Source organism: Archocentrus centrarchus, chromosome 5, assembly GCF_007364275.1.
Source record: "Archocentrus centrarchus isolate MPI-CPG fArcCen1 chromosome 5, fArcCen1, whole genome shotgun sequence".
NCBI classification, from domain to species: Eukaryota; Metazoa; Chordata; class Actinopteri; order Cichliformes; family Cichlidae; genus Archocentrus; species Archocentrus centrarchus.
In genome coordinates this window covers 9,702,341-9,716,341 of record NC_044350.1, presented here as the reverse complement: position 1 = coordinate 9,716,341, position 14,001 = coordinate 9,702,341, and the positions used below count along the sequence as shown (strand labels likewise).

At 39.1% G+C, this 14,001-nt stretch overlaps 1 protein-coding gene across 1 annotated transcript in view; it reads right to left on the bottom strand.

Annotated features, from left to right (window-relative positions):
* suclg2 (succinate-CoA ligase GDP-forming subunit beta) overlaps positions 1–14,001 on the bottom strand; it is a 106,289-nt gene that overhangs the window by 83,582 nt on the left and 8,706 nt on the right. The window contains exon 2 of the mRNA XM_030729341.1: positions 4,219–4,360. Coding sequence (XP_030585201.1) covers positions 4,219–4,360 — 142 coding nt within the window. The remainder of the gene's footprint in view (positions 1–4,218; positions 4,361–14,001) is intronic.

Sequence of the window (14,001 nt, the reverse complement as noted above, 5' to 3'; positions counted from 1 at the left end):
TCAACTGATAAAATCTTTTTTTTTTTTAATTCAACGCATGGGTACCATTACTACTTAGTGTGTGAAATTAAATACTCTGAGTGAAGTGGTCTCTTAAATCTGGTTCATCAGTCTGATGAAAAAAGCCTCCTTGAGTGTATATATTTTAATCAAATCTTAATACTGCAGAAATGTGTAGTTTGTGTTTCCTCCTTATTTTAGGTCGCATTTTAGGAAGACCCAAAATGAAAAAGCTATTGAGACGTGACTCCTGCGTGCCACTGTTTTGCATCAGATTGCATATATTAATCATTCATGTTGCCATCCAATTTGATGGATATTTGCTTACATTTATTGCTAAAGAGCAGAGCACATTTTTAGCACAATGCAGGAGCTCTATCACATAATCAAATGGGAAAAAGGACTAAATGCCTAAATTATCAGGCAAGAGAAATAAATTCACATATGGAACACACTAATGAAAAAAAGACAAAAAAACAACTTTCATTTAATGTATTTAGATATTAAGGTAACACTTAGGTTCAAAAGTTTATTTTTCTAAATTCTAACCTGTACACACACGTTCACACACACAATACAAAAATTGAAAGGCTGTGTATATGAATAGTGGATGTGGGTCACTGGTTTTGGACAGACAGCAGCAGTTAGTGTGCTACCCGTTCAATGTCTCAGTGGAAGTTAAAAGGGAATTAAGAGTCTGCTTTAGATGTTTTTTTTTTAATGTTTTGATAGAAAAGGTGGAAACTGTTTGTCCTCAGCAGCAATAGAAAAAAATCAGTCTGTGCTGACTTTACCAGAGCTGGAGCACTCCAGTGTCCGTGATAGGAATAAGTTTTGTTTTTATTTTCTATACAGCATTTCTGTGACTCAACTGTCAATTTAACCCCTTCATGGTTAAGTGAGGAGAGAGCAGAGCAGAGAGGAGAATACTAGTTGGTGTGAATGTTTAAGGAATTTGTGTGCTCATAGAGGCAAGCATACTCCATGAATGTCATTCATCTGTGCCTGTGCTTCAATGTTTGAGGAGTTCATTCAATTGTGTGTACACCAGGGGTTCACAGCAGGATATCACCTCAACACAGAAATCCATGTGAGTTGCTCTGATCAGCTTAGATACCCCAAATATCCATATCTTTTGTAGAGAGCCCGACCATGTGTCCTCTACAGTGGAAAGCCATGAAATAGATCTTCATCCCGGGCTGGGTGCATTCCCTGCCTTCCCGTCACACCCTCAGACTCAAAGCTTGGCAGCCCTCAGTTTGAATATCAGCACCACAGATCTCAACTAAAGACATTATTAATCTCAGTCTTCCTTTCACTTTCTCACACATTTAAGCATGACCTAACATGGCCCGAGACAAAGCCGGTCTGCGTCTCTGAAGAAATGAACCATATGTGGATGCTCACTTGCATGCTTTATTAGTGAGCCAGCAATAGTCACAAAGTACAAAACGTACAAGATACACACAGATAAGGACAAACCAAAGTCTGGTGCATAAAATGAGATATTAGGACAAAGCTACTCTGAGGGACTGTAGGAACCAAAGGACTGGTTAATTAAGCTGACTGGAACAACCGCAAAAACTTGTTGTTAATGTGGCTTGAATTATAGTCACAACATAAATGGTCAGTAGCTTTAATCTGAATGTGTTTCTACTAATTTTCAGCTTGTAATTCTATCAAGTGACTTGTCTACAATAAAATAAGAAATAAGGTCAATAAAAAAAAGAACAAAATTGAGATCTGGTGACTGTGGAGGTTATCTGAGTACAGTGAACTCACTGTCATGTTCAAGAAAAACATGAGATGACTTGAGCTTTATGCGCATTAAAAGAATGAACATGGTCAGAGATCATACTCAGGCCATGGCATTTAAACAATGCTCAATGCTCAATGGATACTAAGGGACCAAGAAAATATCCCCCACATCATTGGACTACCACCAGCAACCTCAACTGGAAGCATCGACCCATGTTTTCATATTGTTTATGCTAAATCGTGACCCTGCCATCCAAATGTTGCAGCAGAAATTGAGACTCAATCAAACCAGGCAAAATTTTCACGAGCTTCTATTGTCCAACACTGGTGAGCCAGTGCAAACTGAAGCCTCGGTTTTCTGTTTTTAGCTGACACGGTCGGTGTGGTCTTCTGCTGCTGCAGCCCATCTGCTTCAAGGTTCAACATGTTGTGCATACAGAGATGCTCTTATGCACATCTTTGTTGTAACAAGTAGTTATGTGTTGCTTTCCTCTCAGCTCGAAGCACTCTGGCCATTCTCCTCTGCCTCTGCAGGCATCAACAAGGCATTTTCAACCAGAGAGCTGATGCTCACTGAATATTTTCCCTTATTCAGACCATTCCCTATAAATCCTAGAGATGGTTGTGTGGGGGGAAATCCCAGTAGATCAGCAGTTCCTGAAATACACAGACCAGCCCATCTGGCACTAACAACCATGCAACATTCAAAGTCACTTAAACCACCTTTCTGATTGAACTTCAGCAGGTCACCTTGACCATGTCTAGATGCATAAATGCACTGAGCTGCTGCCACATGACTGGCTGTTTAGATATTTGCATGAAAAAGAAAACTTGAACAGGAGTATGTAATACATTGGCGGGTGAGTATACGTCCTGTCAATGGATAAATGCTTCTAAACTGTGAACAAACTAACCTTTAAGACTGTCCTGAGTTTTATTAGACTGTCTATGCCACTGTAGGGCTGTAGTTAAGGTGATAGCGTGGGGTGTAAACTAATGGCAGGGCTAGCAGGAGATGAACCCCAGGTTGTTCCTGATGGCAGATGAGCGCTGCCATTTGTATGTTAATTTATTTGTTTGTTAATGAGTGAATGAGAAAGATGTAAACAGCTTTAAAACCCAGGTAAGGTTAAAATAAGCTATGTTAAGTGTAGAAAAATTACATTTTACCCTTCTAAACTCTCTGACCAAGTTTCATCCCCTACCAAGCAATATAAAGTAGATACTGTCATGAAAATATATATTCTCCTCCCCTATTCAGTTTATCTTTGCCAGCATCTTAACCAGGGCCACTGAAAGCAGCGCCCCAGGCGCTCGAGCCCAAAGGCAGCAGTAAGAGTGGCACCTCACTGGCTGACAACCAACCTGGAGGCACTATCAGAAAGCTGCTGCTGTAGCTAGAGAGGACACTGAATAAAATATAAAGCTGGGGGTGGAAATACACACTGTGTGTTGGACAATTTGGTGTGTGAAAGGAAAGTAGAACAGGGAAGATAGAGGGCAGGTGTAGGTTCATATATACATGTGTGTGTGCTTAATACTGTTCATGCTGTGCTTATCCATAAGATGTATTTATATTAAAACATTTTTTTTTTTAAATCACAATTTTCTTTACACAGCTTTGTGTGACTGTGTGGGGCAATAATTTAAATAAAAAAAAAAAAAAAAACGTGTGCACACACACACACACACACACACACACACACACACAAGAAAATCTTGAGAAACTTAATACGAGAGGTTGTGAAACGAATTAGTACGGATGAATGCCATGATGAAAAACGAAACAGGCACTACTACTAAACTGCAAAAACACAGGCTCCCACACAAACAGCAAAGATGCAATTTAACTTGATAAAACTTCGACCCTTGTTAAACACAGCCGTTTGCACATTCTGTAGCGGGGCCAAAAAGACATGTGGCACAAATAGGACCGTTAAGATTTTACTGGGTACAGCAATACAATTACATCTACCATTATACTAACTCATTAACACTTGAGTTAAAGAATAATTAGGAATTAGCTTATGTCTCAGTACATCTGTGGTTAAAAGAGAAAATGTAATGTAATGTAGTCAAGTACAGTTGCTGAATTTATACAACATGAAAATACTTCTACAGTCTGAAGGCTGGTGTGGTACATGTTTAAGCGTTTTCAAAATAATCTGAAATACTGACCACCATAACACAGGCCCATCAAATTATTTGTCACATAGATCATCTCAAACCCTCTCAGCTAAAATATAGCTGAATAATTATTTGAACCTCAAATAATTTTAGGAGACTGACCTAACAACTGCTTTGCATTAAGTGTTTTTGCAGAATTCCAACATATTGTTTCAAGTAACATATCAATGAAGTGCATGACTGAGCACTGGCACAAACCACTATTAAACAGCATGCTGCAGCTGCTGACATAAGTGAATCCCATGTCTCTGTGTGGGTCTGTCTTCTACTCACTGAGTCTCTTTGCAGCCTCCAGTGCCTCAGAAGCTGTGTCAGCCACATAGAAGCGTTGGACAGCCACGCCACTCTCTTGCATCAGCTTCTTGCTCTGGTACTCTTGGAGATTCAGCCATCTCCTGGAACTTAAACAGGTGCACTGGAGGAAAGAGTGAGATAGGAGTAAAAATGAAAGTGAAAGAAAGTTAATCGAGTGCAATAAGCTATCCGGTCCTAAAGCTTCCACCATGTCTACCAATAAATATTTTTCCCCTTGAGCTCAGCATCTCACCAAGCCTGTCCACTCTGCTGCGGTATTTAACATTATACATACCAAAACATGCCTAGGAACTACCTTGAAGTGTATATGCTATATTTCCTACTCCTCTCCTCACAACCCTTCCCCTCCAACCATCTTACGCTCTCTTTTCCTGTAATGAGGCAGGTATCCAGGCTTAAACTGCAGGACAGCTAAGGAGCTGTTTGCGCAATCAGCAAGACGCTGGTCCTGTCAGCTCCAGCTGTTGTTGCTATTAAAAAGAAATTGGCTTTTTAATGTGACAGTGAGACATGGACTGTGTTAAGAGTTAGAATCCCTCTGCACCAGCACAAACTACTGCAAGCATGCTTGTATGTGAGCCTGCATGCAAATGTTTTCACAGGAAAGGTCTCTGGGGAGTGATTAAGGAGAGAAACTCCATTAAAGTAAAGGAAAAACAAGAACTGTGAACTAAATCACGGTCGGCATGAAAAGTACGCGTCAGTATTTCTGTTTCTCTACCGCGTAAAGATTAAACTGACATCAGGATAACATTAGTATTGCAACACAATACATTATGCTGACTCAGTCGAGTTAAACCGAGATAGGACGCCGTTGCACAAGATATTACTTATTCAGGGGTGCCTGCAAGAACATACACACATACATGGTCTTTAATGCAGAAGACTGACATCTTGTGATACTGAAAATGTTTGCGTCTAGTGTACCGTATAATCTGCAGCTATTGTGTACTACTGGAACTCTGTTAGTAATAGACCATCAAAATATCAATGCAGCAACATCAAATGCTACAACAAATGAATTGTGCTTAAGGCAGTACTGTCGATTTCTCTAGGACTCACCCTGAGGCAAGCAGGCAAAAACAAAACAAAAAAAATCTTTATGACTGCAAAAAAAAAAAAAAATAAATCATAAAAAAAAAAAAGAGCTTAATAGAAATCACCTCCAATAAATTACTTATACAGTACACATTTATTTATAAGCAGATGTTTGAATTAAACAAAAAAACTTGACAAAACTGTCTTCCTGTGCGTCCTAAATCATGTTAAACTATTCTGACCACCCCAGAAAATGGCAAAATGTTTGCAAGTAAGCAAACATGTTTACATGCTTCTGGTTCACACTTACATCCATATTACAGTGTAAAACCACTGTGCAGTGAATGAATAATGTAGTCTGAATTCAAGAGGAACAAAGACAGAGGAGGAGAAACTAAATTTTTGAAAGGTTCTTACAGTAGAACTAAACAGGCAACTATAATAACCATTTTCTGTGCACTGGAGTGCATGCACATGTACTGTGTCCACATTTTTAGGCTGCAATTTGACTCAGTGGTTCATGGGGTGTGACAAGGCCACTCAGTGTTTCACTCGGGGTGGGGGCACAAAAGAGTGCGGGAACTGAAATAGAGAGATGTTTGTTCTTTCAACCATTTTAGTGATTGGGGCAGTAAGATGTAACCCTGACTAGCACTTAATGGTGATTAGTGATTAAAGGATAATGAGCCTGACATGGTCCCTTCAATAGGCAACAGCCAAGTTAAACCCTTTCAATCTAGAACCAAGCAAAATCATCAACGCACCTCAACTGAAAACAAAACCGCAAGACCAGCAATCCACAATTCACGGCAAAACCAATGCTCTTTGCCACAGCACACTATTAGCATGCTTTCTCCTTTCCAGCTCGAGTGAAAGCCTGTCGAGAGACTTCATTAGAGCCAAAATAGGTTGTTTTCTAGGAGAGCGGTGCACACTGATATATGCTGGCCTACACTAAACAGGGGCATGTGCAGGTCACCTCTGCAGTATTGTTTGTAATACTATACTATTCATATGTTTTAGCTATTACAGCTTGTACTGTACACTCATATGCTTTCAAGTCTATTACCTATATCCCTCTAATGCAGCACAAACTGCGTGGATGGGGTTCAAAGGAAGGGCAAGAAATTAACTGCACTGTGTGCCATTGGCCAAATCTTGGCTGATGTGTATGACTTTAAAACGTCACTTCTTTTTCTGCCCGTCGCTCATTCCTTCATGTCCACTTTAGCGGAAAATCTCACACAGCCTTAACAAACCAAGCTGCAAAACAAGTTTCCTGTGTTTTATGGACTCCCTTGACTGCTGTCAGGTACCTGCAGGGCCTTCGCTCTTAAAACATCCAGTTCCCTTGCCACCCAACTGTTTGCCCTAGGAGGATCAGCTCTGCTGCCTAAATGCATATCTCCATCTGTCAGTCTCTTAGTCTATAATAGGCTTAAAAGAAAGTGGCAAATGGGAGCCTGTCCCAGGACCAGGTTAAACGGCTTAATAGGAAGTATCATCAGATCTCACCAACGCATATTAACAGACAGCTGACAGTTTTGATCCTAGTGACCTAAGACATATCACAGTATGGCCAGACTTGCAGTGTGCTCAGATGCTTGTTAAGTGTGAGAAGTCTTATGCTCATCACTAATGCCAGTATATGCAGTCAATTCAACTCCACAGGTGCAAGTTTGTGCATGGAAAACATAAAAATCTTTTAATTCATTAGTTTACAGTGTAATATTGTAACTTGTGGTTTCATTTTTAGAGTTAAGAGTGATCAGCAATGAATACATCAGCATAAAAAAAAATGGCATACTGGCTATTATTTCACTAATTATTTGAATGACCACAACAGCAATTATTTTGATTATCAGCCACCATGTCAATTACTTTTTGTTCACTTTGTCTGAAAAAAAACAAAAAACAAAAATGTGTCAGTGCCCTTTATACTCTTCCACAGAAGGTATCTGCAACTATCTTTGAAGGTTTGTCTAATCAACACTCTAGTGATGAATAATAGGAATGTATGCATCATAAACTTTATACAGAAAATATTAGGAACAATTGCTAGAAACACTGATGTGATCTAGAACAGCTACTTAGGAAAATGAAACCCATTCAAACTAATACAGCTTTGCTGTCACCCAAAGAAAGGGTGGAAAATATATCCAGACTTCCCAAAATAACAACCACTGCATGCTGAGGAAGTCAGGTAGAGATTGAGGTGGCCCTCCAGGCACTGACAGTTACCTTGGGCAAAACACCAGAGAATGGAAAGAAACCTGAGGCGCATTTTACAGTGTAGCAGATCCACAGTCACAGTCTGGATCAAAGATCGACTCTTACTACCGCTAATAACAATATAAAAATGGGTGCCAAACTAAAGCAAGAATCCACATAGTGATAGTGTTGCGCCAACATGTGCCCCTATAATGGCTTCAGTGCGCCCTGGCATGAGATGCTAAAGTTAGGGCTGCTAATTAATGTTAAAAAAAGAAAAAAAAATTCATATTTACAATTATTCTGGTCAATACGGACATCATGACTAATGCAATTAGGTGACAACTCTGGAAACATAATTTATAAAAATTCAACCCTGTTTGGGCTTTAGGGGAGTGGCAAAATGTACCACTGTAATGGAAAAGATGGATTTATAACACAAGGACACACAAGAGCAACACTGCAAAAGGAAATGCAGCACAATAATATTTTTATTTTAGTTTTGCAATTACTGTTTCTCAATCATTGCTTTGATTTCATTTTCAATCTGTTTGCTTTGTTTTAATTAAAAAAAAAAAAAAAAAAAAATCAATTAATTGCCCAGACCACGCTACTTCTTTCTTTCATGTTTAAACAGGCAGACGCTACATTCACTCACAGTCAGATCTTAGAGTACAGGTAGGTATTAATCTAATATCATACTGTATTAAAGCTAAATCTCTCATATATCTTTAATTAAACCCCCCATATTTTAAAGTTGATTAACAATACAGGAAAACAGTAAACCCAAAAGAAACATTTTAGATGGGATTTACAGTATTATGAAACCTTCTATACCTGGTAACAGCAGGCAGTACAATTCAGAATACAAATATATATTCCACCTAAACAATAGATAAAGATATCACTACTTTGAAATCCCTTTCAGACTAATCATCAGCACGGTTATGGTTTCAGCCACTTCTAGTCCTGCTCTGTGCTATCAGATAGGAAACTTATGATAGTGCTGACATCTTGACAGGAAGAGAAATAATCTGAGTGCTGCATGGCTGCCCTGGAGAAAAAAAAATGCAAGTGGTGGATGACAGTATGGCAGTAAGGCAGGGAGGCAAGCAGGCAGCTGGCCTGCAGTCCCTCGAGACACACTCTCTACAGTAATTATCATCAGCACCACTCCAGAGACAATCCTACACAGTCCTTCAGCCTAACTACTGCTCTACTTATTCTTAATGCACACACAAAGATGACAGGAATAGACACACAAGATGTACTGTGCACAATGGTGACTAGACACTGGCACAAACAAAGTTGTAGGCAATGGGCCCAAGATGGGATAAAGTATTCACAGCAAACTTATCTACAGACAAAAGCACTCAGGATCTCTCTTATGAATGTATCCAAGTGAAGGAAATGGGACACGGTGGCAAAAAGAGATGTGGAGTGGTGACAATGATAAATAATGATCTCTATTAATATATGAAGGTAAGGAAAGAGGAGGGGGAAAAAAAAACAAAACACTGAAGGTACAACTTCTTTGTAAAACAAAAAGTAAAAATGTCCCTTTTCTCTTTCCAGCCACACTTTCAAAGAACTTGGCCCACTGACAACACATCACATGACCACACAAAGTGTCTCCGGCTTTCTCTTCAGGTCAGGAACACGAAAATGTCCAGGAGGTAGGAATAACCCAGAACTAACCATGAAGTCATACAGTATTAATACCATACCACTCCATTATTAAATCAACCTTGTCTTCTTTATACCTGTGCAACTGCATTTCATATTTGATGCAAAAAGCAGACAAAAAAAAAAAAACTTTACTAAAAACATTTAAATTAGGCATAAAAAAGAAGGAAGCTGAAGTTATACTGAACGAGCACTTATTCTGAGAAAGATTTTGCTTTTGGCATGCTTACAGCAAGAGTCTTGACATTCAGCGAGCGATCAGAAAATGTCACAGCAATACACTGTAGCAAAGGTGGATCCTAGCAGGGCTTTTTATTTAAAGCAAAAAAAAAAAAGCAAACAGCCTACTTTCAGTCAGATCTTGATGGTGGATTTGCTTATTTACTTGATCAACATTTCTAATTGTTTTTTTTAAGACGGTAAAGTTCATAACCATGCGAGTTTCAACAAAACTCAAACAAAGGTAACAATCGTGGTGCACAAGGTTATTTCTGTAAACTGTGAATAAAATTTGATTAGAAAAGTATGGTAAAGGTGAGACGAGATTTGCAAATAGCTTAAGTTCTAAAGAATTACAAAAAAAAGCAATAGTTGGAACACTGAAATGTGTGGAATAAACATACAGACGCTCTCTTTTCAGAACACTCACAGGTTGTGTCCTTGCACAAAGAGGCACAGGGAGGCCAGATAGTGCCATGGCAGCAGATGCATCAGATTGCCAAGTCCTTGTTGCAGCTGTACTGATCCACCAGTGGTGTTGAAGGACAAAATCTTGGTATATGCAACACTAGTCCCAAAACACCTCTTTGGCTGGACCATATGGTTATCAGCGCAGCATCATGCAACATCAGGACTTCTCTTCCTCCTAAGAGGCACAAAATTGTGCAGTCTCATGCTTAGTTGAGAGCAGGATGCACAATGTCAAACAACACTTGTTGTGAGACGTGTCATCACAGTGAGGGGATGTCTGATCTTGGCACTTTGCAAAGTCATTTCAAGACATGCCACTACTTTGTCATTTGCCCTTCTGCTAAACTTAAGGAGTCAATATCCTAGGGCTAATTTAGAGCAGTTGTCTTTATCACTATGAGAGTAGAACAATGTCAAAAAGTCACCATCTGACAGAACAGTTCCAGCTCCCTTGAAAATTTATTGGAGCCATAAGCCTTAATTTACAGGGGAAGGTTACAAAGCAGGCAATCACTACTGATCAGGCCCATAAGCAGCCAAAAGTCAATGCTGCACTGCTCGTCAATCTGTTACTCAAAAATTCAAAGGTTGACATGGCAGGTCAAACAACACATTTGTTTCTTGGAAGTAAGGCTAGACAGGATCCAGCGAATAGTGAGTGAAGATGTGATTCTGCCTTGGCAGTTGTTAACAGTAAGGGAACATTATCTCTCAACACAAGCTATTCATCTTACTAGAGACTTCTGCACTGTGGCTTTAAAAAAAATAAATCCCACCCCATGTTATCTTTCAGCAGTGTCCTGAAATTCACATTACATGTGTACTCATGTCATATAACGTCAAATAGCATAATATAATGAAATAATTCATTTGATTACAGAATAAATCCATCCATCCATCCATCTCCGCTTATCCTTTTTAGGCGTCGCGGAGAGTGCTCCAGATTGCTGTACATGTAGCAGCACAAAACAAACAATCACTGGCCACTTTATTAGGTATGTCTGTTCAGCTTCTCATTAACACAATATCTAATTGGCTAACGACATGGCAGCAACTCAATACATTTAGGTACATGGTCAAAGGTGCCATGTGACAAAGGTCAGATCTTCTCATATTGGTTTCTTGAACATGACAATGAGTTCACTGCATTCAAATGACCTCCACAGTCACCAGATCTCAATTCAATAGAGCACCTTTGAGACGTGGTGGAACAGGAGATTTGTTGGCTGCATACATGATGCACAGCCAACAAATCTGCAGCAACTGCTTGATGCCACGATATAACAAAATCTCTGGGGAATGTTTTCAGCACCTTGCTGTATTGATGAAGGCTGCCGTGAAGGATTAAGGCAGTACTGAAGGAAAAAGGGGATCCAACCTGGTAGTAACAGGCTGTAAAGAACAAAGTGTGCGATGCGTGTATAAACATAAAGAATATCAACCGATAAATCAGTATCAGTGTTTACCCCCAAAATCCAGTTTCAATCTAACTCTACTATGAGCTTTATTCAAACATCAGCTTTATAAAACATTACATTTGTAACAGTTATATTAAAACAATTCTTTAAACAGAGACATGGTGATAAAACTCAGTATCTCATGAAAATTATTGTAATGCAATGTGAGCAATATGAAAACTTAATGCTTCTCTTTATCTAGTGATAAAGTGAAAAGTGGTGAAGCAGAAGACACAGCCAAAGTGGTTGCTGCTGCAAGAGACAATACCTTATATGACACACCTTAACAAGAGCCATGATCAGTCACCACCTTTCAGAACTGAATAAATACAAATAATACCTTACTGAGTAAACAATTCAGTGAGGTAATGTAAGTCTATATATTATGAATATAGATAAAGCTTTTATATGCACCATGAAGAGCTACATTACGGCAGTAAACACGGAGTCAGAAATGCACCTTGAACAAGACACCATCCCACTTACAGAAAGCCGATCATCAATCAAAAGTCTTGATGGAGGTACAAAGTGAGTTCCATTAGAGGAAATTTTCAATAAGTCGACCCTGGATTGATCCCTACTAGTTTCTATGCAAAAACAAAGAAAGGCTATTGACAACATTAGAGAAGCTAGGAACAATTTTAATCAGGCACATTCATGAGGACAATGCAAATCTGTATCGATGCAACCTGCATGACACTTCTTTAAGAGCTGAAAAGTTCGCAATAGTCCAATCAGGATATTTCAAAGGGGCTTTTGAGATATTTAAGGATTCTGAAAGTCCTCGTTGTCCTTCTAATGACTGCTGAGAATTGCCACCCTGTCAAATCTGAAATGACCTGCCTTGTTGGGTTTTTTCTCCATATTCAGGAAAAAGCAGATCTTTATAATAGAGATGCACCAAACAAACAGCCGGGCACTGGAATCAGCCAATTTGCAGTATTCTCAGCCCAGACCACTGACCAGCCCAACAGAATCCCATACTGTATGTCTGATTACAAGCTGGTCCATTTTATGCATACACAGCGCACGCAGAGAAGCAAATAAAAGCCACAGACTAACATGACAGTAGATTGGAAACTCTTCACTGTGAGAGAAGAAAGGACCAAAGCAGTGCTGAGGAAAATTTCAGGGATGAGTTACAAAGAGAAAAGAGTCCTGTTACTGGAAATAATCCAAGTAACTTGCTTTGTTACATAAATCTGCTGCACCTGGTTTTGTTTGGTAAGGTAAAATATATCAAGCGAAGATTTTCAGTTGATTATCTGCGCCTCTTTCCAGTAGCAGCACTTTATTTCCAGTTGTAACTTTCCTGTAACTTTCTGTAAGTTTGGGGAAAATTGTAAAGTTTAATCATCTTTTTATATTATTAAAATAAAAAAATTGCTTTTGAAGAAAAGCTGATTTTTGTTTGTATATGCTGTCAGGAAAATCAAAATCTTCAAAAATCTGTATTTGCAGGACACAATATTTTAAAAAAAAAAATCAAATGGCCAAGAAAACTTCCAATTTATGCATCATTAGTTTTTAATTACACTCAAAATCTAATATAATAAAAAATAATATTTGCACTAGGAAAAGACTCTGCAGTCTGCTGGCCTGGCCCACTTCTTTATATTAAAATATGTATGCAATGAACTGCCAAAAGATCTGGTGAATTTTAACTACACACATTCAGTCTTTTAACTTCATCTCCCATCTTTTCATATAGCATCATTATGAGGCTAACATTTGTGGTTTGAGTAAAATATCCTGACAGCTATTGGACACACTGTCTTGCACACCAACATTTTCCCTTCAGGATCATCTGCAATAACTCTGAAGAGCCACTGACACGCTGTCCAACATTTATGAACATATACATCACCATTATCAATGTGCCCATCACCCCCAGCTGTACTTTGACATTCAGAAATAATTAACAGATGTTAGCATGCTAATGTGCGTGAATAAGAACGTGGGAAAAACATAATTCCAAGAGTGAAAATGAGAAAGTCCCAACAGGACAAGCTAAATGAAGGACAGGGGCCTAACACCACCATGTACTATACTTCATACACAATCCAAACAGAAGATCCATATTTCCCACACTGTCACCATGAATCATGGGGGAAGAAAGACACACAATGACATTCAGAGCTTTAATTAATTTTAAAAACCAATAGTAGATAGGACAAAGGACAATTTGTATCCATTAGTGCTACCCATCAGGAAACTAAACCTCCATCATGATGGCATCTGGAACTCAACATAAAAAGAGTGATGAGACTGTCTATGCCTTTAATATGATTCTTATTCGTTCAAATGCTGATGCACATCTTCATCCAACTTCCCAGACATGGATAAAATATAAAAATCCACCGAAAATAAGACTTTGAACTAGGCCTAATACATGTCTGGGGAACTGGTCCTAAGAGTAAGACCAGCAGTTTTATGGCACAGCCCAACCTGCTCTCCAGTTTGGCCAGCAACTACTTATACTTGTGGGAGGGGCATTATGTGTTAATTACCTTGCGGTCCTGTCCTGAACCAATCAGGAAAACTTTGCTGTAACCGACGACTTAACCTGGCATGCACCTCCCAAGAAATGTAACAGCAGCTCGGGTTGCCCCAACTCGCAAGGATTAATTTGACCTGTTCAGCACAGTCGATTGCTCCC